At 48.5% G+C, this 23418-nt stretch overlaps 1 protein-coding gene across 2 annotated transcripts in view; it reads left to right on the top strand.

Moving 5' to 3' along the window:
• The window catches only part of LOC119951075 (coiled-coil and C2 domain-containing protein 2A-like), a 610180-nt gene that overhangs the window by 554664 nt on the left and 32098 nt on the right, over positions 1 to 23418 (top strand). For both annotated transcript variants that reach the window (XM_038774117.1, XM_038774121.1), the window contains 2 exons: positions 22868 to 22990; positions 23221 to 23279. In XM_038774117.1, the coding sequence (XP_038630045.1) occupies positions 22868 to 22990; positions 23221 to 23279 (182 nt within the window). The remainder of the gene's footprint in view (positions 1 to 22867; positions 22991 to 23220; positions 23280 to 23418) is intronic.

Below are 23418 nucleotides of genomic sequence, written 5' to 3'. Positions count from 1 at the left end.
CGCAATAGAGGGGCGACATGCTAGAGGAGGAGGATGCCAAGGAGGGCGGGGATGGGCAGGACATGGGTTACTCCATGGTACTGGTGTAGGAGCGGAGCTAACCCCTGAGGCTCCCCCGCCACCTGTGTTGCCAGTCCTGGATGACTGCTCACATGCATGTGGCTACGGAGCACAGGGAGTGGACCACCTCCACCTGGGACTGCCCTATATCATGCTGCGACTGTCCCGCCACCTTCTGGGTCAGTGCCACAACACCCGGTGATTGTGCCATCTCCCTCTGGGACTGGGTCACCTTCCTCTGTGTCTGTGCCATGTCCGCTAGCCTGGGCAAAGCCGCCTACGTTCTCAGCCATGGCCTTCTGTTCCTGACCCACACTCGGAGCGTGGTTCCCACACATGGCTGCCTGTGAGAGAGTAGCTCTGTCCTGGGCCTCGGCCACCGCCTTCGCAGAATGCCCCAAGCCTTGGACATGTTGACCCCTGATCCCTAAAGGCCACCACGGCAGGCACCATCTGTGTGGTGTTGGCCTCGGTGGCATGCATCGCCGGCACCACCTCCTGCTCCTGCACAAAGTTGGACTCCTCCAACTGCATCTGCAGGTGTTGGGTACTCACCAACAAACCCTCATGCAGTCCCTGGCTCTGCGACTGCATCTTCACAATCGATGCAATGGTCTGTTCTAGAAGCCCTAAACCGACCTGGAAGGCAGCACGTACCTGGAGCTGGCCTACCCTCCGACTGTCTACCCCCTCAGGAGTTCCTGCTTCCACCTGCCATACCGGACCATAAGTGTGGTGCGCACCAGATAGTGCCCAGGAGCCTCTTCGCTAACTCGAGTGTCTTTGGGATGGTGGAAGGTGTTGGAGACAGCTGGGGTGGGAAATCTATGTAATCCCCGGACTCGAACTCTGAGGTGTCCTGGGATTCAGATCGATAGCTCCCATCCGTGTCGGTGTCGTCCTCATTGCTGGTCGGTACCCGGGCTCTGGCGGTGGCTGGGGTTTGGGGTGGGGGACACAAGAAGGGTCTGTCCCATCACCAGCAGCTTCTGCAAGACACAAGACAAGGCACATGATTCAATCGCGGGCCGGAGGGGAGTGGGGTGGTGGGGCTGGTGGGGGAGGGGGGGTGGGGGGGTGGGGGTGGTTGGGAGACGTAATGAGAGTGTCGATTTAAGAAATGTTTGGCATGGGCAGCACGGTGGCGCAGTGGGTAGCATTGCTGCCTCACGGCGCTGAGGTCCCAGGTTCAATCCCGGCTCTGGGTCACTGTCTGTGTGGAGTTTGCACATTCTCCCCGTGTTTGTGTGGGTTTCGCCCCCACAACCCAAAGATGTGCAGGGTAGGTGGATTGGCCACGCTAAATTGCCCCTTAATTGGAAAAAATGAATTGTGTACACTAAATTTATTTTAAAAAAGAATCGAGTAATTTAGGGGATATTGCCTGATGTCAACCTCCTCGTGCCCGCCGACTACATCTCGGGTCCTCTGTTCTGCCATGTTGAGGGGCCGCAGGTCGAGCGATTTCCCTCCAGTCTTCTCCAGCTCCTGCCGGTTATGGGCTGCCTTCTCCTGGAGTGGGGGAAGGGGGGGGGGGGGGGGGGGGGGGGGGGGGGGGGAGAACAGAAAAAGCACAGCATTAGACAGTCCAATGCAACCAGCCTGAGGGGCAGGTAGGTAGCTGGTGGCTTCAGTGGCGACGGCACCCAGCCATGGCTGCCAGTCTAGGTGCTGGCATGTGGTGCAGGGTGGTAGTGGGCTAACAGGTGTGTGGGAACGGAGTTAATGCCAGGGGCACAGTGCTACCTACTCACCTGGCAGCCTTGAGGAAATTGTGCCGTTTTTTCCGGCAGTGCAGGCTGCTCCAGACGGTGTTGCCAATGGCACTGACCCCTTTGCAATCTGCGCCCAGGCCCGGAAGGACGGCAGCGTCTGGCAGCCTCCTTCCAACCCCAAGGTACAGGGTTGCCTGTCTCTCCTCCATGGCATCTAGCAGGGTCTCCATTTCCATGTCATTGAACCTCGTGGCCGCTCACCTTGCTGCCATCTTGTTGGCTGGGATTGTGTGTGTGGAAAGACATATGGAGGATTGTACCAACTGGAGATATGCACAGACCTCAATAATATGGCTTATCCATGTGATTTAGGGTGTGTATATGCGGCTGCAGCTTGTTAGCCTCCTGAGTGTCAATCACAAACCCAGCAAAACTGGCACCATTTCTCTGGAATTGATTGCGTTCCACGTGGCACCGGTTCTAGCCCCTCAACTGTCGCTGAATCGGTCCCGGTGCAGCGCCAGATTTGCTGTCGTAGAAGTCCACAAATCCTGCCCCAGTACCAACACTTAGTTTCAGGAATGGAGAATACGGCTGCATGTATGGAGAAACACCAGGCACCAGTGTTCAAATTGAAGCATCCAGTTCAAGCAAACTTGAACCCGATGTTCATTGATGGGTGATCATTAGGTTTACAAGGCTGAATGACTGTCAGCAGTGCCTCAGAGAGCACAGATGGACCACGAGACAAGTGTGACACTGCACATATCTGTGCTTGCAAGAGAAGAGTGTTCAAAATGCCAGGGTGTCAAATTACAGAAAGTGAAATACCATTCACTGCAGTGGAGAGTGAGTAAAGTGATGATTGCATCCATCATTCCCTCAGCCATGAAATGTGTGAACATCTGCCGAAGTCTCCAGAGGCAGTGCAGTTCCTCGTGCAAAGGATGGGGGTGTCTATCCATGCTATCAGTGGTATAATTTCTCTAGCAAATGGCATCCTCCATTGAAAGAATGCTGACCATCATGGAAAGACATATGGAGGATTGTACCAACTGGAGATATGCACAGACTTCAATAATATGGCTTATCCATGCGATTGAGGGAGACATGGGTTGGTGAGATGGTCCAGACAGTCATCTTCCCATTGCCGCAAACTGAACTAATTCAGGAAATCCTGGGAGTGCATTTGAAGCCTGAAAGAGCCGAATACGGGTATGCTGAAAGCAATGGGGCTCCTGAGAAATCACTTTGACCACTGAAGGTGGATCCCCATCCCTTTTGACATCAATATCAAAGCTGCATGCTGGTCCGATGCTTGTGGTGGCCACTGCACAGATATAGATGGCACAGAATGTGCCAGACATCAGTACAGCTCATGGAGCCCAGCTGACACAATCAATTGCCATCTCAGGCATCAGAGTAGTGGCTGCCCCCACATCAACTCCAGGCACAGAAGGGCACATTGTAGAAGTTACAATTGTATGATGGAAGGTGACACCAATAGTGCGATCAAGTGGCATTTATTCATTAATAACCTGCTCACTACCCTTAGTTTGGGTTCCAGCAGGGGCACTCAGCTCCTCACATCATTACAGCTTTGGTCCAAATATAAACCAAAGAACTGAACACAAGAGGGTGAGAATGACTGCCCATGAGATCAAGGCAATATTATAGTGTTGCATCAAGAAGCATTGGCAAAACTAAAATCAGTGTGCATCAGGGGGGAAACTCTCCACTGGTTGGAGTCATGTTTAGCACAAAGAAAGGTGGTTGTAATCATCTCAGTCCCAGGACATTGCTGCAGTTCCTTGGGGTAATATAGGCCCAACCATCTTCAATTGCTTCATCAATTACCTTTCTACCATCATGAGGTCAGAAGTGGGGATGTTCGCTAATGATTGCACAAAGGTTGTGACTACTCAGATACTGAAGTAGTCCGTATCTAAACTCAGCAAGACCTGGACAACATTCAGGTTTGGGTTGACAAGTGGCGAGTAGCATTTGTGCTACACTAGTAACAGGCAATGACCATCTCCACCAAAAGAGAATCTAACCATCTTCCATTGACATTCAATCGCATTACGATCACTAAATTCCCAACTATCAACATATTGGGTATTATCATTGACTGGACACTGAACTGGATCAGCCATGTAAATACTGTGATTACTGTGAGCAGGTCAGAAGCTTGGAATTCTGTGGCGAGTAATCATCTACTGATTCCCCAAAGTATACCCACCCTCTACAAGGCAGAAATCAAAAGTATGATGGAATACTCTCTATTTGGCTCCAACAACAGTCAAGAAGCTTGACACCATCTGGGACAAAGCAGCCTGCTTGATTAGCACCCCATCCAACATGGAGATAAAAGTAAATTACTGTGAATGCTGGAATCTGCAACAAAAACATAAAATACCGGACAATCGCAGCAGGTCTGACAGCACCTGTGGAGAGAGAACGGAGCTAACATTTCGATTCTGCACGATAGCACAAGTGGATAGCACTGTGGCTTCACAGCGCCAGGGTCCCAGGATTGATTCCCCGCTGGGTCAGTCTGTGTGGGGTCTACACGCTCTCCCTGTGTCTGCGTGGTCTCTGGGTGCTCCAGTTTCCTCCCACAGTACAAAGACGTGCAGGTTAGGTGGATTGTTCATGATAAATTGTCCTTAGTTACCAAAAAGGTTAGGAGGGGTTATTGGGTTACGGGGATAGGGTGGAAATGAGGGCTTAGGTGGGTCGGTGCAGACTCGATGGGCCGACTGGCCTCCTTCTTCACTGTATGTTCTATGTTCTGAATGATTTTTTGTCAAAGCTGGAGAGACCGGAAATACGGTCAGATTTATACTGTTGTGGGAGGGGGCGTGGGTTGTGGGGCTAGATAGAGGGATAGGTGGAGATTGACAAATATGTCATGGACATGTTCTGGTACCATACCAATATCCTTTCAGTGAGGTGGTAACACAATATTCTTCCTTACCCACATGTACAACCCTTGTGGTCTCTGTTTTTAGGGTTCTAACTTCTAGGGTATGAGTTATATTCTTATTTGTCTTAAATCCACACTTGGCTTGATGGGAGGGGTATATTGGATACAGACAGATTATAATTTTGCTGGCTTGCTGACATTTGTCCATCATAGTTCCTACTAATGTTTTGTTCCATTATCTAGGGTATGTGTTCTCACACTTAATCCAAATTCTTCTGGACTATGCTTAAAATTTCACTTTTAACTCATCTTGTTGAATTCCCATAAATTCACAATTAAACTTTATATAAATTAACATAGACGAATACATAATCATAGGTTCACATTTTTCTGTGCGATTTAGGTCAAATCAGCTGTCCGCTGAAATGGTTAATTTTCCAACAGAATCTAAAGGGGCAGAGAGTAGGTGGAGAAAGTTGGTACATCATTAGTGCCCTTAAAATCATATTTTGTTCTTATCCGTCAATTTTGCTTGAATTTCATCTCTTTTTTTCCTATTCTTTTCATAACCAATTTTCATTTGCAATTTTTGCTTCCTAATCAAGTTACAAGAGATATTTTTGGTGAAACAATTTTTAAAAGAAAAACTTAAATTGACTGGGCATTACTTTTAGTTCAAATGTTTTTGGAAGACTCAATTGGATTGCTGCCAAATTCATCTTATCTTGTGTTTTGGAATAGGCTTTCACAGTTTGAAATTTGTCCTGCTTCTTTTGTCGCAAACTCAAACAAAACCTTTTGAATTTTAAACAGAAACTCAAGCATTTCAAATTAAATGAATTTTAGTTCCCTTTCCAAACTAATACATTATTCACTTCTTCCAAATATCCCATAAATTACTCTATTTTTAAAAAATAAATTTAGTGTACCCAATTCATTTTTTCTAATTAAGGGGCAATTTAGCATGGCCATCCACCTAGTCTGCACATCTTTGGGTTGTGGGGGCGAAACCCACGCAAACACGGGGAGAATGTGCAAACTCCACACGGACAGTGACCCAGAGCCGGGATCGAACCTGGGACCTCGGCGCCGTGAGGCAGCAGGGCTAACCCACTGCGCCACCATGGTGCCTCTAAATTACTCTATTATCCAATTTCCATAAATACTGCAAAGAATTTGCTTCTAATTCTGGTCTCAATCATTAGCTCTCTCTTTTATAATCTGGTTAATTGTTTTTTTTAATATTTTGTTCATTACTTTTGTTTAATTTCCCCAACATATTTTTAATTTGCCTTGTTAAAACTCTCAATTTTTCATCCAGATTCTCCAAGTTTGGGCGACTGGTTGGAACAGTATTTAACACTGTTGCTTCACAGCACCAGGGACCTGGGTTCAATTCCCAGCTTGGGCCACTGTCTGTGTGAGGTCGGCACCTTCTCCCCATGTCTGCGTGGCTGCCCTCCGGGATGCTCAGGTTTCCTCCCACAAGTCTCAAAAGACGTGCTCGTTAGGTGAATTGGGCATTCTGAACTCTCCCTCAGTGTACCCGAACAGGCACCATAGTGTGGCGACGAGGGGATTATTACAGTAACTTCATAGCAGTGCTAACGTAAGCCTACCTGTGACACTAATAAAGATTATGAAAAATCATAATTGGCTTAATAATATTTTAGATCAGTTATATAATCTCTTGATCTGGGTAGGACTTCAATTCGGGAGTCTTAACTTTGTAACATTTAAAACTACTGGTACTAATTCATGGTGTAAATAATCATACAGTGTTTTTTCAATATTCCTCAAAACAATACTATTTTTAGATCCTGTTACAGTTCTCACAGTCTATTAATTCTTGTTTCCCCCATCGGACACTGTTGTATGTTTTCACGGTTTCTGCTTTGAGAATCACGGATATCTTGGCGTAATTAGATGGTTATCTCTGTTGGTTAATGCTATAGTTCCAACAGTCTGTCTTTTCGTACATATTATTGAGGTCAAGACAGTATATACTTCGATTTACAGTTTTGATTTTTCTAACCAATCAGCCAAAGTTTCTTCTCCACTAGGATCTTACACAGATTAATCTTTTCTCCTTTCCCTTTCTCGCTTTCTCAACCTGGGGTATCTCCTTCCGGATTTTGGGCGAGTTTCTCTTGCCTGACGCCGATATCATAATCAGCGATTGGGTGGAGAATCGACTCCGAAGCTCAAATCGGGGCAGGTGCCGGTTTGACGCAGGTCAGCCATGCTCCACCCCTCCCCCCCCCCCCCCCACCCAAAATGACATCATTGCGTTGCGTGCCGTGTGCCGTTGCAACTGCGTTAGCTGTCACCGGCAGGCTCACACGTGATGCTCCGCCCCGATGTGCCGAGTTGCCGACTGCGCGGGACATGTGTGGTCTCAGTGGTCAGGGACCCGGTGTGGCGTCTGAGGACTGTGTCCATCATCGCCACACTCGGCTAGGATCCATGCCGGGTGTTTACTCATTTGAGGACTTTGAACGCAGAGGAAGTCTTCTTGCAGGAGACACATTTGCGGATTAGGGATCAGGGCAGCAGGGTAGCATGGTGGTTAGCATAAATGCTTCACAGCTCCAGGGTCCGAGGTTCGATTCCCGGCTGGGTCACTGTCTGTGTGGAGTCTGCACGTCCTCCCCCTGTGTGCGTGGGTTTCCTCCGGGTGCTCCGGTTTCCTCCCACAGTCCAAAGATGTGCGGGTTAGGTGGATTGGCCATGCTAAATTGCCCGTAGTGTCCTAATAAAAGTAAGGTTAAGGGGGGGTTGTTGGGTTACAGGTGTAGGGTGCATACGTGGGTTTGAGTAGGGTGATCATGGCTCGGCACAACATTGAGGGCCGAAGGGCCTGTTCTGTGCTGTACTGTTCTATGTTCTATGTTCTATGTTCTAGTTGAAACTGAGGAAAAGGTGGGTGGAGGAGGTATTCCACTCAAATTTTGATTAAAGGTTGAGAGGAGCTGCGATCAACAGTAGGATGGCTTTACGATGACTAGAATTTTGACAGACCCTGGGGGACGATATGTTTTGGCGAATGATGTGCTGTGGGTGCACCAGTGGTATTAGCAAACATTTATGCACCAAATTGGGGTGATGCAGATTTTATCAAAAGGGTGTTGATAGCCAATACTGATCTGGACTCACACCAGTTGGTAATGGTGTGAGATTGGGATTTCCTGGGTCACAGTTATATGGATCCCCTGCGTGTCGGTGTTGTCAACACTGCTCAGCACATGGGTGGGTTTGGGCTGTGGCACTGGCTGTGGTTGGGGGTGGGGGACACCAGACAGACCTGCCCCATCACCAGCAGATCCTGCAAGACATGACAAAATGCATGATTAGATCACAGGCTGGAGGGTGGTGTTGGGTGGGGGGTGGGGTGTTGACACACCTGGCACAGAGAACCGCAATTCAACAGGGTGTCACTTCCTTTCCCGTGACTGATCACCACCCCGACAACTTCCCTTTCCTCGGGCCCGCTGACCACGTCCAGGGCTCCCTGTTCTGCCATGGTAAGTGGCTGCAGATCCAACGGTCCTCCTCCAGTTTTATCCTGCTCCCTGTGGTTATAGGTGGCCTTCTCCTGGGGGAACAGAAAACACAGTGTTAGACAGTTCAACACATGCAGCCCAGGGAGTGAGTAGCTGGTGGGTACAGTGGCCAGGGCACCCGGCCATGGTGTCCGGTATGAGTGCTGGAATGCTGTGCAGGGCAGGGGTTCGGCTGCCCTGGTGTGTGGGACAGGGGTTACTGCCATAAGCACAATGCTGCCTACTCATCCTATCTGCCCTGATGACACACCTGGCACAGAGAACCGCAATTCAACGGGCTGTCACTTCCTTTCCCGTGACTAATCACCACCCCGACAACTTCCCTTTCCTCGGGCCCGCTGACCACGTCCAGGGCTCGCTGTTCTGCCATGGTAAGTGGCTGCAGATCCAACGGTCCTCTTCCAGTTTTATCCTGCTCCCTGTGGTTATAGGTGGCCTTCTCCTGGGGGAACAGAAAACACAGTGTTAGACAGTTCAACACATGCAGCCCAGGGAGTGAGTAGCTGGTGGTTACAGTGGCCAGGGCACCGGCCATGGTGTCCGGTATGAGTGCTGGAATACTGTGCAGGGCAGGGGTTCGGCTGCCCTGGTGTGTGGGACAGGGGTTACTGCCATAAGCACAATGCTGCCTACTCATCCTATCTGCCCTGATGAGGTTGTGTAGTTTTCTCCGGCGCTGCAGGCCGATCCAGATACAGTTGCTGTTGGCCTCTGCCTGTGTCCAGGCATTGCAAACAGCGGCGGGTGGCAGCCTCGTTCCTGGGCTGGCGTATAGGTTGGCCCACCTCTCTTCCGTTGCGTCCAGGAGGATCTCACGCTCTGCGTCTGTAAATCATGGTGCTGTGCGTCTTTCTTCCATCTTGTTGGCTGGGATGGTGTATGTGGGAGTGAAGTGCGTTTATGCGGCTGAAGCTTGACAGTCTCCTGAGTATCAATCGTGAACCCTGCGAATACCACATAATTTCTCATTGGAATTGATTGTGTTCCACGTGACACCAGTGCTAGCCCCTTAGCAGTCACTGAATTGGTCCAGGTGTGGCACCAGTTTTGCTGTTGTGGCATCAACACTTAGTCTCAGGAATAGAGAATTCCACCACATTGCTTTTTCACTTACCAGCCCTTTATACCTGCTGCATCAGACAGAAGTGTTGAAAGCAGCAGCTTTTATTTGATAGAATGGCAAGCTATCACTAGGCTTTAAACTCCCTCAGGCACTTTGATCAACCAGGCTTCTATTCACTTTCAAAGAGAAATAGATTTTAGTAGGCTATAATTGACAGGCTCATAGCTTCAGACAGCCAGGTGTCTGGATTGTTCATTTTAATTTCCCTTCACGCTTTAATGCATTTCAAGTACCCTGCTGTGAAGCTAGGCACAATGTTTAAAAACATCTAGGAGGTAACTGCTTTAATTTCCTCTTTTTCTCAGCAGAAAGCACTTAATGTCTTTTGATGTGGTGAGGACGTGTCAATCATCGCGAGATGTATTTTTCCTGTGCAGGATTTTCCGTTGGATCGGGAACCCCGCTACCTGGCCATGGGTGGAAGAGATTCCACCCCTAAGTGTTATGGTTGGCAGCTCCAGCAGGGCCTCTCCCTACGGCCAGAATAGCGGAACCCGTGCCAGATTCTGTGCTTAAGCTCAATAATTATGCACAAGCAGATTCCCTCTGACTCCCCTGGCAGGCTGACAGCCGATTCATCTGCCCGCCCTCAACTGATGGATTTGAAGGTGTGGACACCATATTTAAATACCAGTCCAACATACTCATATTATTCACCTCACTATACATGATGTCAACAACCCGGAAGAAAATGTCTAGCAGCCTCAATAGAACTTCTGTTCCTTTATTCAACCACCTTCTCTCCAATCCCATCACCTGTGAGGCATCCAAACTCCACTTAAATCTCTACCCACCGCATCTGGAGTCTTTGTGCATCCCCTCCAGTAAAAAAGTTGGTACCCATTTGACCCCCTTATTTGTGAGTTTTCATGCAACCTTATTGGGGTCCCCTTGGCCATCCCTCTGTCTTCCATTCTTCATTCACCTCCTTTCCCTAATCTAGTCCACTCCTCCGCCATATCCAGTACCTCTCCCATCACCCATGGCACCTTCCCATGCAATCGCAGAAGGTGTAACACCTGCCCCTTCACCTCTTCCATGCTTAACAGCCCAGGACCAAAACACTCATTCCAGGTTAAGCAGCATTTCACTTGCATCTCTTCCAATCTGGTCTGTTGAATTTGCTGCTCCCAATGTGGTCTCCTCTATATCAGAAGACCAAACGCAGACTGGGTGATCACTTTCTGAGCACCTTCGGTCTGTGCGCATTCAGGACCTTCCCGTTGCTTGTCATTTTAAGAAAAGACCCTGCTCCCATGCCCACATGTCTCTCCTTAGCCTGTTGCAATGTTCCAGTGAAGTTCAACGCAAAAAGAGGAACAACATCTAATCTTCTGGTTAGGCACGCTATAGCCTTCCGGTCGTAACATCGAATTCAACAATTTCAGCTCTAGCCACCTAGACCCATTTGTTTTCATCCAATTTCATTTCAACTGTCTCTTACCATTTCTTTCTTTCTTGTCTTTCTTAAATATATTTAAACCCTCCCCAATCTTATCCACCTTTCCTTACCCCGTCTCCCCTTTGCTTCCATCACCACATCTTCATCTCTCCAGGAATCCATTTACACTGCTTAACTCCGTGCATAGGTTCCTGTAGTATGGACGGTACAGTAGCACAGTGGTTAACACTGTTTCTTCACAGTGCCAGAGTCCCAGGTTCAATTCCCACTTGGGTCACTGTCTATGCAGATTCTGCACGTTCTCCACGTGTCTGCGTGGGTTTCCTCCGGGTCCTCCGGTTTCCTCCCACAAGTCCCGCTGTTAGATAATTTGGACATTCTGAATTCTCTCTGTGTACCCATATGGCAACTAGGGGCTTTTTTCAGTAACTTAATTGCAGTGTTAATGTAGCCTTCTTGTGACAATAAACATTATTATTATTATTAGTTGGAACAAGTTTCTTTGGGTCAACCATTTCACATGTAATTCAACACACTTTGGATTGTTTCATTTTTGGATGTTTCTTCCTTGATGAGTTGCACCTTTTCATCAGAGACAGGTAGACTTTCTTCAATCAGGGTTGCTTGAGCTTCGATGTCCATTGTCGGTCGCCTCTGGATCCTCAGTTGCACACGACAGTGCACCAGCTGCAACTTACTGTACCTGGCGTGTAGACTAGCTCAAAGTCATACTTTTGAAGTTTCATAACCATCCGTTGGAGTCTCAGAGACATGTCATTCAATTTTTCCTTTATAATGGATACGAGAGGATGATGATTAGTTTCCACTGTGAAGGAGGGTAACCCATACACATAGTTATGGAATTTGTCACACCAGTGAGGAGACCCAAACTCTCTTTTCAATTTGTGCATAGAGATACCCGGTTGGTGTCATTGCTCTCGAGGCAATCGGTTGCCATTGCCCGTCACATGTCTGCTGTAACAGCACAGCTCCTATGCCGTCTTTGCTGGCATCTGTTGAAATCTTTCACTCTTGGGATCAAAGAAGGACAGAACTGATGCTGTCTTTAGGTCAGACCACTCCCTATTGTGTTCTTCAGACCAAGTGAAAACAACATTTTTACGTATTAGCTGTCTCAGAGCCATGGTACGTGATGACACATTTGGATTGAACTTTCTCAGAAATGTTACCGTGCCTAACATTCAAACCACTTTTTTGTCTTTAGGAGAAGACATTTCATTGATGACTGAAACCTTTCAGTGTCTGGTTGCACATTTTGAACTGAAATTTGATCACCTAAAAACGTGAGTTTGAAGATGCCAAATTGGCATTTGGCTGTATTTAGTTTTAAACTAAACTTCTCAATTCACTTCATGACTTGAAGAAGTCATGCATTGTGTTTGTCTTCATTCACTGACCATATGATGATGTCATCAACATATACTCTTATGCCTCCAATACCTTCTATCATTTGTTCCATCGCTCAATGAAAGATTTTGGATGCTGATGACACCATAAGGCATTTTATTAAAGCAGTACCTTCCATATCAAGGGACAGTGTTTCCTGCTTGCTTCATCTAGCTTAAGTTGCCAAAAGCCTATGGGTGCATCTAGTTTTATGAAGATTTTTGCACCTGACATCTCACTCGTGATTTCTTCACGTTTGGGAATTGGGTAGTGTTCCCTCTTAATATTTTGGTTTAGATCTGATGTGACCATCAATTCACTCAAGGACACGAGTAGAAGTAAACTGTGGCTTTAATCGACTTACAACTGAGCCTGCCTGCGACTAGCTGAACTGAAGGCAGTCTTGCAAGACCGTAGCACTTTATACTTCCGGTTGTGGGAGGAGCCATAGGCGGAGCAAAGGATGGAGCCCTGTACATGCTCCTCATCTCCCCCTGTGGGCAGAGCCGCACAAAGGCTCACAGATGGAGCCCACAGGGACACAGTGATACACAGTGTGAATTTATATTATACATTCACCACATTCATCCCCTGTTAAAAAAATCAAGTCCGGCGGGGGTGACGGGTCTATAAGTTGAGTCGGTCCGGTGCTCGAATCGTTCGCTGGGACCGGCGGAACACCGGGGTTGCAGCCACTTCGGATGGCTGTGTGCTGATGTCCAATGTGAATCTGAGGGTGGACTCCGGGGGTGGTTCGTTCTGAGCTTCGTTCCTGACCGGTGTGATGGGTGAAAGGGAGCGCAGGAAACCTGTAGGCGCGGGGGCGCAGGGCGTGGGGAGTCAGGTGAGGTGTGGTTTGAGGGGTACCTCGGTAGTGGTGGTGGTGGATCCTGCAGGCGCCAGGTTCTGGAGGGAAACGGTGTCCTGCCGGCCGTTGGGGTGCTTGGTAAATGCGTAGTGGGCGTTTGAATGTAGTAGTAGGACCCTCTCAACCAGCGGGTCTGTTTTATGTGTCCGGACGTGCTTCCGGAGGAGGACATGGACCGGTGTCCTCAACCAGGATGGAAGTGATGCTCCTGTGGTAGTGCCCCTATGGAAAACAAATAATCGCTCGTGAGGAGTCTGATTAGTGGCTGTACACAGGAGGGTCCTAATTGCATGGAGCGCGTCGGGGAGAACCTCCTGCCAGTGGGAGGTCGGGAGATTCCTGGAACATAGGGTCAGTAGGACGGTCTTCCAGACCGTCGCGTTCTCCCTCTCCACCTGCCCATTTCCCCTGGGGTTATAGCTGGTAGTCCTGCTCGCGGCGATGCCCTTGACGCAGCTCATCACTCATGAAGGACGAACCCTTGTCGCTGTGAACGTAGTTAGGGAAACCGAACAGGGTGAAGACACTGTGCAGGGCTCTGATGAGGGTATGGGAGGTCATATCGGGGCACGGGATGACAAACGGGAAGCGAGAGAATTCATCTATGATGTTAAGGAAGTACACATTACGGTTGTTCGAGGGAAGGGGCCCTTTGAAATCGATACTCAGTCGTTCAAAGGGCCGGGATGCCTTTACCAGGTGGGCCTTGTCTGGTCTATAGAAGTGCGGTTTACACTCCGCGCAGATCGGGCAATTCCTGGTGACAGCTTTAACCTCCTCGGTGGAGAAAGGCAGATTGCGGGCCTTGATGTAGTGGATGTGCCGGCTGACCCCCTGGGTGTCAGAGGTCATTGTGGATAGCCTGTAATCGGTCGTCGTGTGCGCTGGCGCATGTGCCGTGGGACAGGGCATCTGGGGGCTCGTTGAGCTTCCCCGGACGGTATGCGATATCATAATTATAGGTGGAGAGTTCGATCCTCCACCTCAAGATTTTGTCATTTTTAATTTTGCCCCGTTGCGAGTTATCGAACATAAAGGCAACCGATCTCTTTTCGGTGATGAGGGTAAACCTCCTACCTGCGAGGCAGTGCCTACAGTGCCATACGGCTTCCACAATGGCTTGAGCTTCTTTTTCGACTGAGGAGTGTCGAAGTTCCGAATCGGAGAGGGTTCTGGAGAATGTCTGCAATCCGTGGGAGGGGGTACGTATCGAGGTGCGTGAACCGGTTAATGGTCTGGTTGTAATCAACTACCATCCGGAACTTTTCCCCGGTCTTGACGACCACCACCTGAGCTCTCCATGGGCTATTACTGGCCTCTATGACTCCCTCACGTAAGAGCCGCTGGATTTCGGCTCTAATAAATACCCTGTCCTGCATGCTATATCTTCTGCTGCGAGTGGCCACGGGTTTGCAGTTAGCGGTGAGGTTAGCGAAGAGTGGAGGGTGGGGTCGATTTTTAGAGTTGCTAAACCGCATATACTGAGAGGGGGCAGGGGTCCGCCGAAGCTGAGTGTTAGGCTCCTGAGGTTACACTGAAAATCGAGTCTGAGTAGGAGAGGGGCGCAGAGGTCGGGAATACATGCAATTGGAAGTTGGAGTAGTTTTGGCACCCTGTATCGTTAGTGTTGCCACCATGCGCCCTTGTATCTGGACCGAGTGCAACCCCGAGGCGAGGGAGATAGTTTGCCGTGCTGGAAATATCGGGAGCGAGCAGCATCTTACCAGGTCTGGGTGAACGAAGCTCTCGGTGCTCCCGGAGTCGAAGAGGCACGGTGTCTTGTATCCGTTGACTTGAACGGACACCATGGTGCTTCTGAGGTGCTTTGGCCGCGACTGGTCCAAAGTGACTGCGTTGAGTTGCGGGTAGTCGGTGGCTTGGTCAGCGGTGCTGGAGCGGCCCCGTGATGACTGTCCACGGAGGTCGTAGTCATCGATTTGCATATCGAGTGATGGCCAAGATGGCGGCCCCCGTTGATCGCACGTGGCGGGCGGCGAGGACGATGGCTTCCAAGATGGCCACCCCTGTTGATTGCACGTGGCGAGGAAGCTGGCGGCCCCCATGAATCACACATGGCCGGCCGCGTGAGGGAGGATTGCCAAGATGAGTCGCACATGTCGTGCGGAGATGGAGTCGGCAGACACGCTGCCACATTGTGGGGTCTGCGGGCCTGTGAGTTGGAGGGGCGATTGTTCTGGATAGCGTTCAAGTTTGAGAATTTGGTTTTAGCCAGGCATACCTTTGCAAAGTGTCCTTTCCGTCCACAGCTGCTGCAGGTCGCATTGCGGGCCGGGCAGTGCTGTCGTGGGTGTTGGGGCTGGCCGCAAATGTGGCACGATGGCGCTCCGTGGTGGGCGGGTGGCCGCGCGGCGCAGGCTTGGGGTAGTCTCTGGTCGGGGGTCCACGATGGGGTCGCGTGTTCAGCTGGGAACGAGTTTAAAGTTCCTGCGTTACTGTGTCCTCCAGGTTCTGGGCCCCTTTTTCGAGGAGACGCTGGCGCACGTAATTGGACCGGACCCCTGCAACATACACATCTCGGACGGTGAGTTCCATGTGCTGGGAGGTTGTCACAGCCTGGAAGTTACATACCCGTGCTAGAGCTTTTAGGTCGCGCTGGTAGTCTTCTAGCGACTCTGCAGGGTGCTGGTAGCGGGTAGTAAAAAATGCCGTGCGTAAACTTCATTTACGGGCCGCACGTACAAGCAGTCAAGTGTCCGAGTCGGTACTATCAAGTTGAGTTGAAATGCGATGGCTCACCTGTGCGTGTAGAAGACTGAGTTTCTGTTCTTCAGTAACAGCGGAGGTAGTCGACGCAGCCAGGTAGGCCTTGAAGCACCAAAGCCAATGCAGAAATATTTCCTTCGCTTCTGCAGCCTGTGGATCGAGTTCCAGTCGATCAGGTTTGAGGGCTGATTCCAAGGTAGTTTTTTTTAAGACGATTAAATTGATGCGACCATCAATTCACTCAAGGACACGAGTAGAAGTAAACTGTGGCTTTAATCGACTTACAACTGAGCCTGCCTGCGACTAGCTGAACTGAAGGCAGGCTCGCAAGACCGCAGCACTTTATACTTCTGGTTGTGGGAGGAGCCATGGGCGGAGCCCTGTACATGCTCCTCATCTCCCCCTGTGGGCAGAGCCGCACAACGGCTCACAGATGGAGCCCACAGGGACACAGTGATACACAGTGTGAATTTATAGTATACATTCACCACAAGATCCTTAAGATTGATACAGATTCTTCGGTCGCCATTTGTTTTCTTCATGCACACCATAGAACTGACCTAGTCAGTTGGTTCTTCCACTTTATGATTCTCCCCAGCTGTTGCATACATACAGTCAAGTTCCAGTTTTAAATGTTCCCTCAAGGGAGCTGGTACTCTCCTTGGTGGATGGATGGCTGGTCTGGCATTCACTCAAAGCTGTATTTTATATTTGAATGGTAATGTTCCCATTCCATGAAAAACATTAGGAAATTTGTTACTAATGGCTTCAATTTGGTCTTTGCCATAGGCTGAGTTCCTGACTGAGTTGTGAATGTGCTTCATAAGCTGCAGTAGCTCACATGCCTGAACACCCAACAATGATGATTGTTTTGGTCCTACAATTTCAAATTTGATTGGAATCTCTTTGTCTTTGGCCTGAACTGTTAGATAGCAGGTCTCCATTGTGGTAATAACATTTCCTTTGTAGTGAATTAGAGGTTTTGTTTTTAGTTTGTCCATGTCTGCCTGATTAATAAAATTAGCTTGCGTACTGGTATCCAATTTGTATATTGGTTTTATTAATTTTTAATGGAATCATTCAATCATCATTATCGTGAACGTTTGAGATCTGTTTTAAAATGTCCTCATTGGAATTTGCCTGTTGAACTTTATCTACACTTTCAATTGTATTGACAAATAAAAAATCTTCCAAATCAAATCCATCTTGCAGTGTCAGGTCTATTCGCTTCGTTGTCATGGTTTTTAAAGCTTATTTCCTGGACAGCTTATCCCTTGTGAACATCTTCTTAAATTGTTGTGATGTAATTCCAGTTCGACAGAGAGAATCAAAGTGATTCAATCTGTGACACTTCTCACAGGTTTTACCGAACGCAGGGAATTTATTTTACTTGGTGGGCGTTGCCATAACATTTGCATGTCATGACGCTGCCGTCTGGAGCACGTTTCTTTTCCAAGTGCGCAACATCATTCATGGCGTCGGCCACGTTGTTCGTTTTCGGCCACTTTCACGGACCAACATTTCATGATTTTTTTTTTGCCAGTTCGCTTGCTCGACATATACTAATGGTGTCTTCAAACGTTAACTTTGATTGTCTCAATCTCTCATGCAGTTTTTCACTTTTAACTCCATATATCATCTGATTGCGCAGAAGTGAGTCTAAGAGAATGGAAAGATTACAGGTATGCGCTTTAAGCCTGAGATCTGTAATAAAGCAGCCAAGTGTTTCACCTGACTTCTGGAATCTGCATGAAAATATATCTTTTAAAAGTTTAATTTAGCTGAAGCTCGCAATGCTTGTCAAACATTTTGATTACTTTATTGTAATTTTTTTGGCCAGCCTCATCCTCAAATCGGAATGAGTTGAAAATTTCTAGGGCTTGCGATCCAGTCACTGTTGGAAACAACGCTATTTTTTGCTGGTCGCTGGCCGCTTCGAGGTCTAAGGCAGAGATATATAATTCAAACTGCTGTTTGAAATTTCGCCAGTTAACATCAACTTTACCTGATGTACCAAATTGCCAAGGCGTTTGCAAACCTTCCATCTCGCTTTAACTGGACAGTTCTTCAAAGTTACTTGTTTCAACGAGGTGATTAAGATCCGAGCCTGGTAGAAATTTATTTCTTTCTTCGCAAATTTTCTTTCGCACAGAGATTTTAAAAAATGTTTCTTCTCTCACTAAACTTTTGGATTTCACCTTCGCAAGCACTCCTGGTGCCATGTGATATTCTTTGCTTTCTGGATAAGGATGGCTTTGATGTGTAGTGTTAAACAAAGAACATAAAGCTATGTTGATTAACAAAGCTAATTTATTAACACTATTTATAACTAGATTCAAACACCTTACTAAGATACAAAGGTTGCTAAATATGCGAAACTATAGTTCTATCTACAGATCTCATGAACACGCGACTACTCTACACCCTGCCTAATCACCTACTCCCAGAATCAAGGGTGTCACATGATCTACGTGACTGCTCTTAATTACCATCTGGTGGTTCGATGCATTTATATAAAATTGTTAACCCTTCATTTATCATACAGTATCACCCCCTGAACATAGGAGTTCATATTCTGCAAGGCTCATGGGGAGGTTAATTGTTCCCACCCCATAAGATACTTGCGGGTTGTAACAAATACTTTACCTATTCCAGTGTTTCACATTCAGACAGCAGTAACTTCAGCTGTGCATGCTATCTGTTGAGTGCTTGGGGTGTCTTAACAAAGAGTTTAAATTCAATACATATGGTTCTGTGCAAGTTTACAAATATGACAGCTGTTATGATTCAACTGTGAATGATATAATGTTCCTTGTACTGATTACTTAATTATGTATATTTTGTTGTGAAGTAATTGAAGTAGTTCCCAAACCGTAGCATTCAACCAAATAAACTACATGAATAGCATCAATGATTTTTGGAGTATAAAGCTACCTCATCTTCCACCCTGACCCACAGCATGTTTTGTGGTGGCGGAGGTGGCCTACCATTGGCCAGTGGTGGGATCTTCCAGTCTTGCCACTGTCAACAGGGTTTCCTGGTGTTTGCCCTAGGCAGCAGGGCGTCACTGTCGGTGGGAGCAGTGAGAAAACCTTGCCCAATGGGTGGAATTTTTCCCATGTCCCCTGCTGGTGGGATCAATAGCAGGTAGGGAGGGGGAGAGAATTTGATGGGAGGCCCAAAAATCAGTTTCACGCTGGTCCGAAATTACTGTAGGATCCTCCTGCTGCCCACCATGGAAATCCTGCTGGAGGCTGGCATGAAACCGAGTTGCATCCCAGTAATAGGAAGCAGTTGAAGGTCCGACTGGAAATTTCCTCACGCCCAATTCTCCATGACACCAGCAGAAACGCACACCAGTCCAGAAACTCCAGAGTTCAAGATGAAGGCTAGCTACCAGTGACTCTGGAACGCCACAGCAGTGGATATGGTATAGAAGATACATTGACCTTCACAGTGAGAAACACTCCATGTCCCCTCCATGGGCTTAGTCCTGGATAGGAGAATTCCACCCAATCTTTCTTTAGAAATTTAACATATACAAAACTTATGAGAAAGTAATTCAAAGCAAAATTCTGTGCATGCTGGAAATCTCAAATAAAAAGAGAAACTGCTGGAAATGCTCTGCGGGATTGGCAGTATCTGTGGTGAGAGGAACGATGTTAGCAGAAGATAGAGAAAAAGAGCGCCTGATGAAAGGTCAAGACCTGAAATTAAGGATATAATTCTCTGTCTTTGTTATGCTCTCGCTCAAGCGAAACGAGGTCGGTGAATAGAGGGAGAGGCCAAAACGAGACAAAATTTCCATACAATTAATGAGAGCCACCCCTTATCCAACAGCACCCCCATGATTCAGCGACCTCCCCAGCAAGTGGTCGTGCTGGCGCCGATTAGTACTCCTTTTGAAAAATGTGAAACTGGCGGAAGGGCTTCTGTGGGGAGCTAAGGCTAAGGAGGTGAGTAGCCATCTTTGTTCACAGGCAAAGAGCCGAAAGGCGGTGGACTTGCCACCATAGTGCTCAGCGGAGGCAGAGGACCCTTGGTTGGGGGGGTGGGGGAAGAGACAGCCCTGGCTGGGGTGGCCAGCCATTGTTAGGGATGGGTTAACAGACCTTCCAATTAAATACTAATTTGATTTCAATTATCCAATAGAAGTCATTGATATATAAAGGGGTTACAGGTGGCACTATTTGTTGGTGGAGATTTGTGTCTGAAGTTGAATCAAATAAATAAAGGTGTTTTGTGGAGAAGCAGATCTCTTGTCTTCTTTGCTTTACAGTAACCCGGAAGCTTAAACAACCATGGGATATTGGGGGGAGGGGAGGGGTAGAAGCGCTGGGGGGGCAACCCTCACAGCATCACCATGTCAACCCCTGGATCTTGTGTATCCCTGCCCATCTGCCCCACTGACCACCCACAACCCCCACTGACTGCTGAGGCCTCTGGCCATGTGGCTGAAGGCTATTGCTAATAGGGAATTGGCAATTGTGGATAAGTGAGGACTTCACACAACCCAAGTGGATTCCTGTGGGTGGGCCGGCCATGTAGCATGTGGGAGTCATTGCCTAGCATCCCAATGAGACCGTGATGCATGGACACTGTGCCTGAACACTGCAGGAGGCAACACCACACACAAAACATCCGAACACCCAGAGGATGGGTCACAGCTCTGGGGACATGTTTACAGCGAGAGGGTGAGTGAGTGCCATGGGGAGGGGACCAGTGCCCACTCCAGGTGACGCTATGAGCAGGTATCCAGGATACAGGTCTGGGTTTCAGTGAGGGGAACCCGTTGCAGCCAGGAGTCTGTGGGCTGTGCCTTCCGGGTCGGGGAGGGGGGCGTGTTCATGTAGGATCTCGGGGTGGAAACCACCGCTGTTTGTAAATCTAACACCCTCTCTCAATTCCTTACAGATATTGAACGCTATGGTATGGATATTGGACCCAGAACTTGTACTGGTGGTGCCTTAGTCCAGCCGGCCAGATGCCAGAGACGGCGGCAGTAGCAGCGTCTGCAAATGCTAGAGGAGGTGGACAATGTGCCAGACCCCACCCCACACCCTGAGGAGGGACCTAGAAGGGAAATTCCATGACGGACCAGGGTGTACAAGCGCTGCAGGTCGTTTGAACAGATGACAGACAGCGCGTGCCATAGGAGGCCTCTGCCTGAACAAGGAGATGGTGCGACACCTGTGCTGTGTCCTCACGGACTTGGCTCCACATGAAAGAGGAAGACATCTGCAGCCCTGAATGTTTATACCCCAGGATCATTCCAGGGTGGGGAAGGACCTGTGTGGTATCTCCCAGGCCACAGCCCACAGGTGCATCCAACAGGACGCAGATGCCCTGTTTGTCCGGGCGGAAAACCACATCAATTTTGATATGGATGAAGCCCAGCAAGATGCCCGGGCAGCAGGTCTAGGGGGTGATAGATGCCACACATGTTGCCCTGTACCCACTGGGCCTTCTGGAAGTGCCCTACATTAATGTTTCCCACCCTCTCAGGGTAGATGCCACATCACTCCAGGATGCTTGGATTGTGTCGCGACCGTCAGCGGGTCCCGTGCAGGGGATTGATGAGAACCTGTAAGAGCTGAACACCGATGCTCCTCAGTCTGACCTCCCCCTTTCTGCTGAGTGCTCGCTCACACCCATCACCTGCATGCAGTGTGCCTGGGGGGCTGGTGGGGTGAGACTCATTAGAGAGGTGGAATGAGGGAGCTGATGGCCAACGTCACCACTCCATGGGATGGCACACAGTGCCCCTCCAACTGGTCAGTGTCCATCGGGTCCTGGGGTTGACCTTGGAATAGAGGGCAGCTGATTCAAATCCCGGCATCATCTGGCTCTGCCAGCGCTGGCGGTGCCCCGTGGTCTGCACCAGTGTGCCGACTCTCCTCAGTGACTGGGACATGATCGGCAGCGCTTCCGCCATTTCCATCTGAGAGAGGGACATGTCCCGCAGAACCTCATCAAGGTCAGCCTCGTACTGGGTGACATCGCCCAGCATTCTGTCGAGACCCTCAGCATGGCCATTCCTGACTGCGTGATGCCTTGGATATCTCCACTGCTGGTGCCGTGTCGTGTACCAGGCTCTCCACTGAGGTCACCACCTCAGCAGTGTTGGCCTCAGTGCCACACATTGCCGGCAACAGCTCCTGCACCCGAAGCCTCTGGGACTCCTCAAAGTGGCTATGGATCTGCTGAAGTGACACTGAATGTCCTGGCTGCAGTTTAATGTCTCCGGGATAACCTCTTCCACAGGCTCAGCTCGGACCAAGCTGGGATCCTGCAGACCTCTGACTGCTGCCTCGCCTTGGGGTTCCTGCTTCCACTTGATGTAGAGCTGTGGTGCTCATCACATTGTGCACCCGAAACCTGACCACTAACATTTCTCAAAGAGGTGCTGTGCTGGAGGAAGGTGGGACGACAGCTACGATGCCACTTTTATTATGGCATCTCAGAGCTCTCCTCCGAGGTGCTCTCCTGGGAGGCAGGAGATGTGCCGGCGCCGTCACTGGAGGACCTGCAGGAGAAAGTTCTTGTGGTCAGCGGGAGGGATAGGTCAGTCAGTTATGCAATAACAACTCACATTTGACAGGTCCTTCTGGTGGGGCCCAGTGATTCCTCACCTATGTGACATCCGCCAGCCCCCGCGTTGGTGACAACTCTGTCCTTGGCCTCAAAGGAGGTGGGGATTCGTATGTCCTGCACACCTCCGCCACTGTAGGCCCTCTCCTGGCGATTGTGGGAGACCTTCCTTGAGGGGACACAGAGAGGGCATTGTTAGCCGTGGTTCACAGTGGTGGTGGGGTGTGGTGTGGGGGGGGGGGAGGTTTGGAATGGAAGTGTTCGGGCGGGTTGAAGGGAGAGGGGATGGAGGGAGGGTTGGAAGTTGCATGGAAAGTGGGGGGTGGATGCCCGCATGGGGCCCTTTCCAAAGATCCGACCAGACCTGCTGAGTATTTTCGGCATGTTCAGTTTATTGTATATTATAGAAAAATTGTTGACATGTTTTAATTATTGCATAGTAATTAATTTTTAAATTATTAAGTGACATTTGAAATATGTTACAGATCTGGGTTAATATTCAAAAGAACAATCTCCCTATGAGTTTGAATTTTGATGTCACAAAGGATTATAATTGGAAACCATTCTTCAGCAAGAGCTCCCAACATCATGTATTGTCATCTGTGCAGGTAGCTTGCTCAAAACAGCATTTTGTTACTGTCATAGATTTTGAAATAACATTTATCTGCTAATATAACATTGCTTGTTTTTATCTAATTTTAATAAAAATGTAGCTTCTTTTCAATTTTTATTCATAGAATATTTTATATAAATTGGTTCAATAATTAGAAGAAGCTGTGTTTATTATGATCTAAACTTAAGATACGTCTATAACATGTAATACTGAAATATTTTCTAGCCACAAGAATTAATCTATTATTCCACGGAAAGAAGCATGGCGGATAAATTGCAAAACAGGTGGAAGCTATTTTTTCTATTCAGTATTCAAAGAAGTATTTGATACAATACAAGACCAATACACATCTTAAAAGATAAGGGGGGGGGGGGGTGGGGTTATGCTCCTGCTTTTGGTCTGTGGGAATGACAGAGAATTGAG

The sequence above is a fragment of the Scyliorhinus canicula genome, chromosome 16, assembly GCF_902713615.1.
Source record: "Scyliorhinus canicula chromosome 16, sScyCan1.1, whole genome shotgun sequence".
Taxonomy (NCBI): Eukaryota; Metazoa; Chordata; class Chondrichthyes; order Carcharhiniformes; family Scyliorhinidae; genus Scyliorhinus; species Scyliorhinus canicula.
The sequence above is the reverse complement of the archived record's forward strand: the minus strand, read 5'-3'. Positions and strand labels throughout refer to the sequence as shown.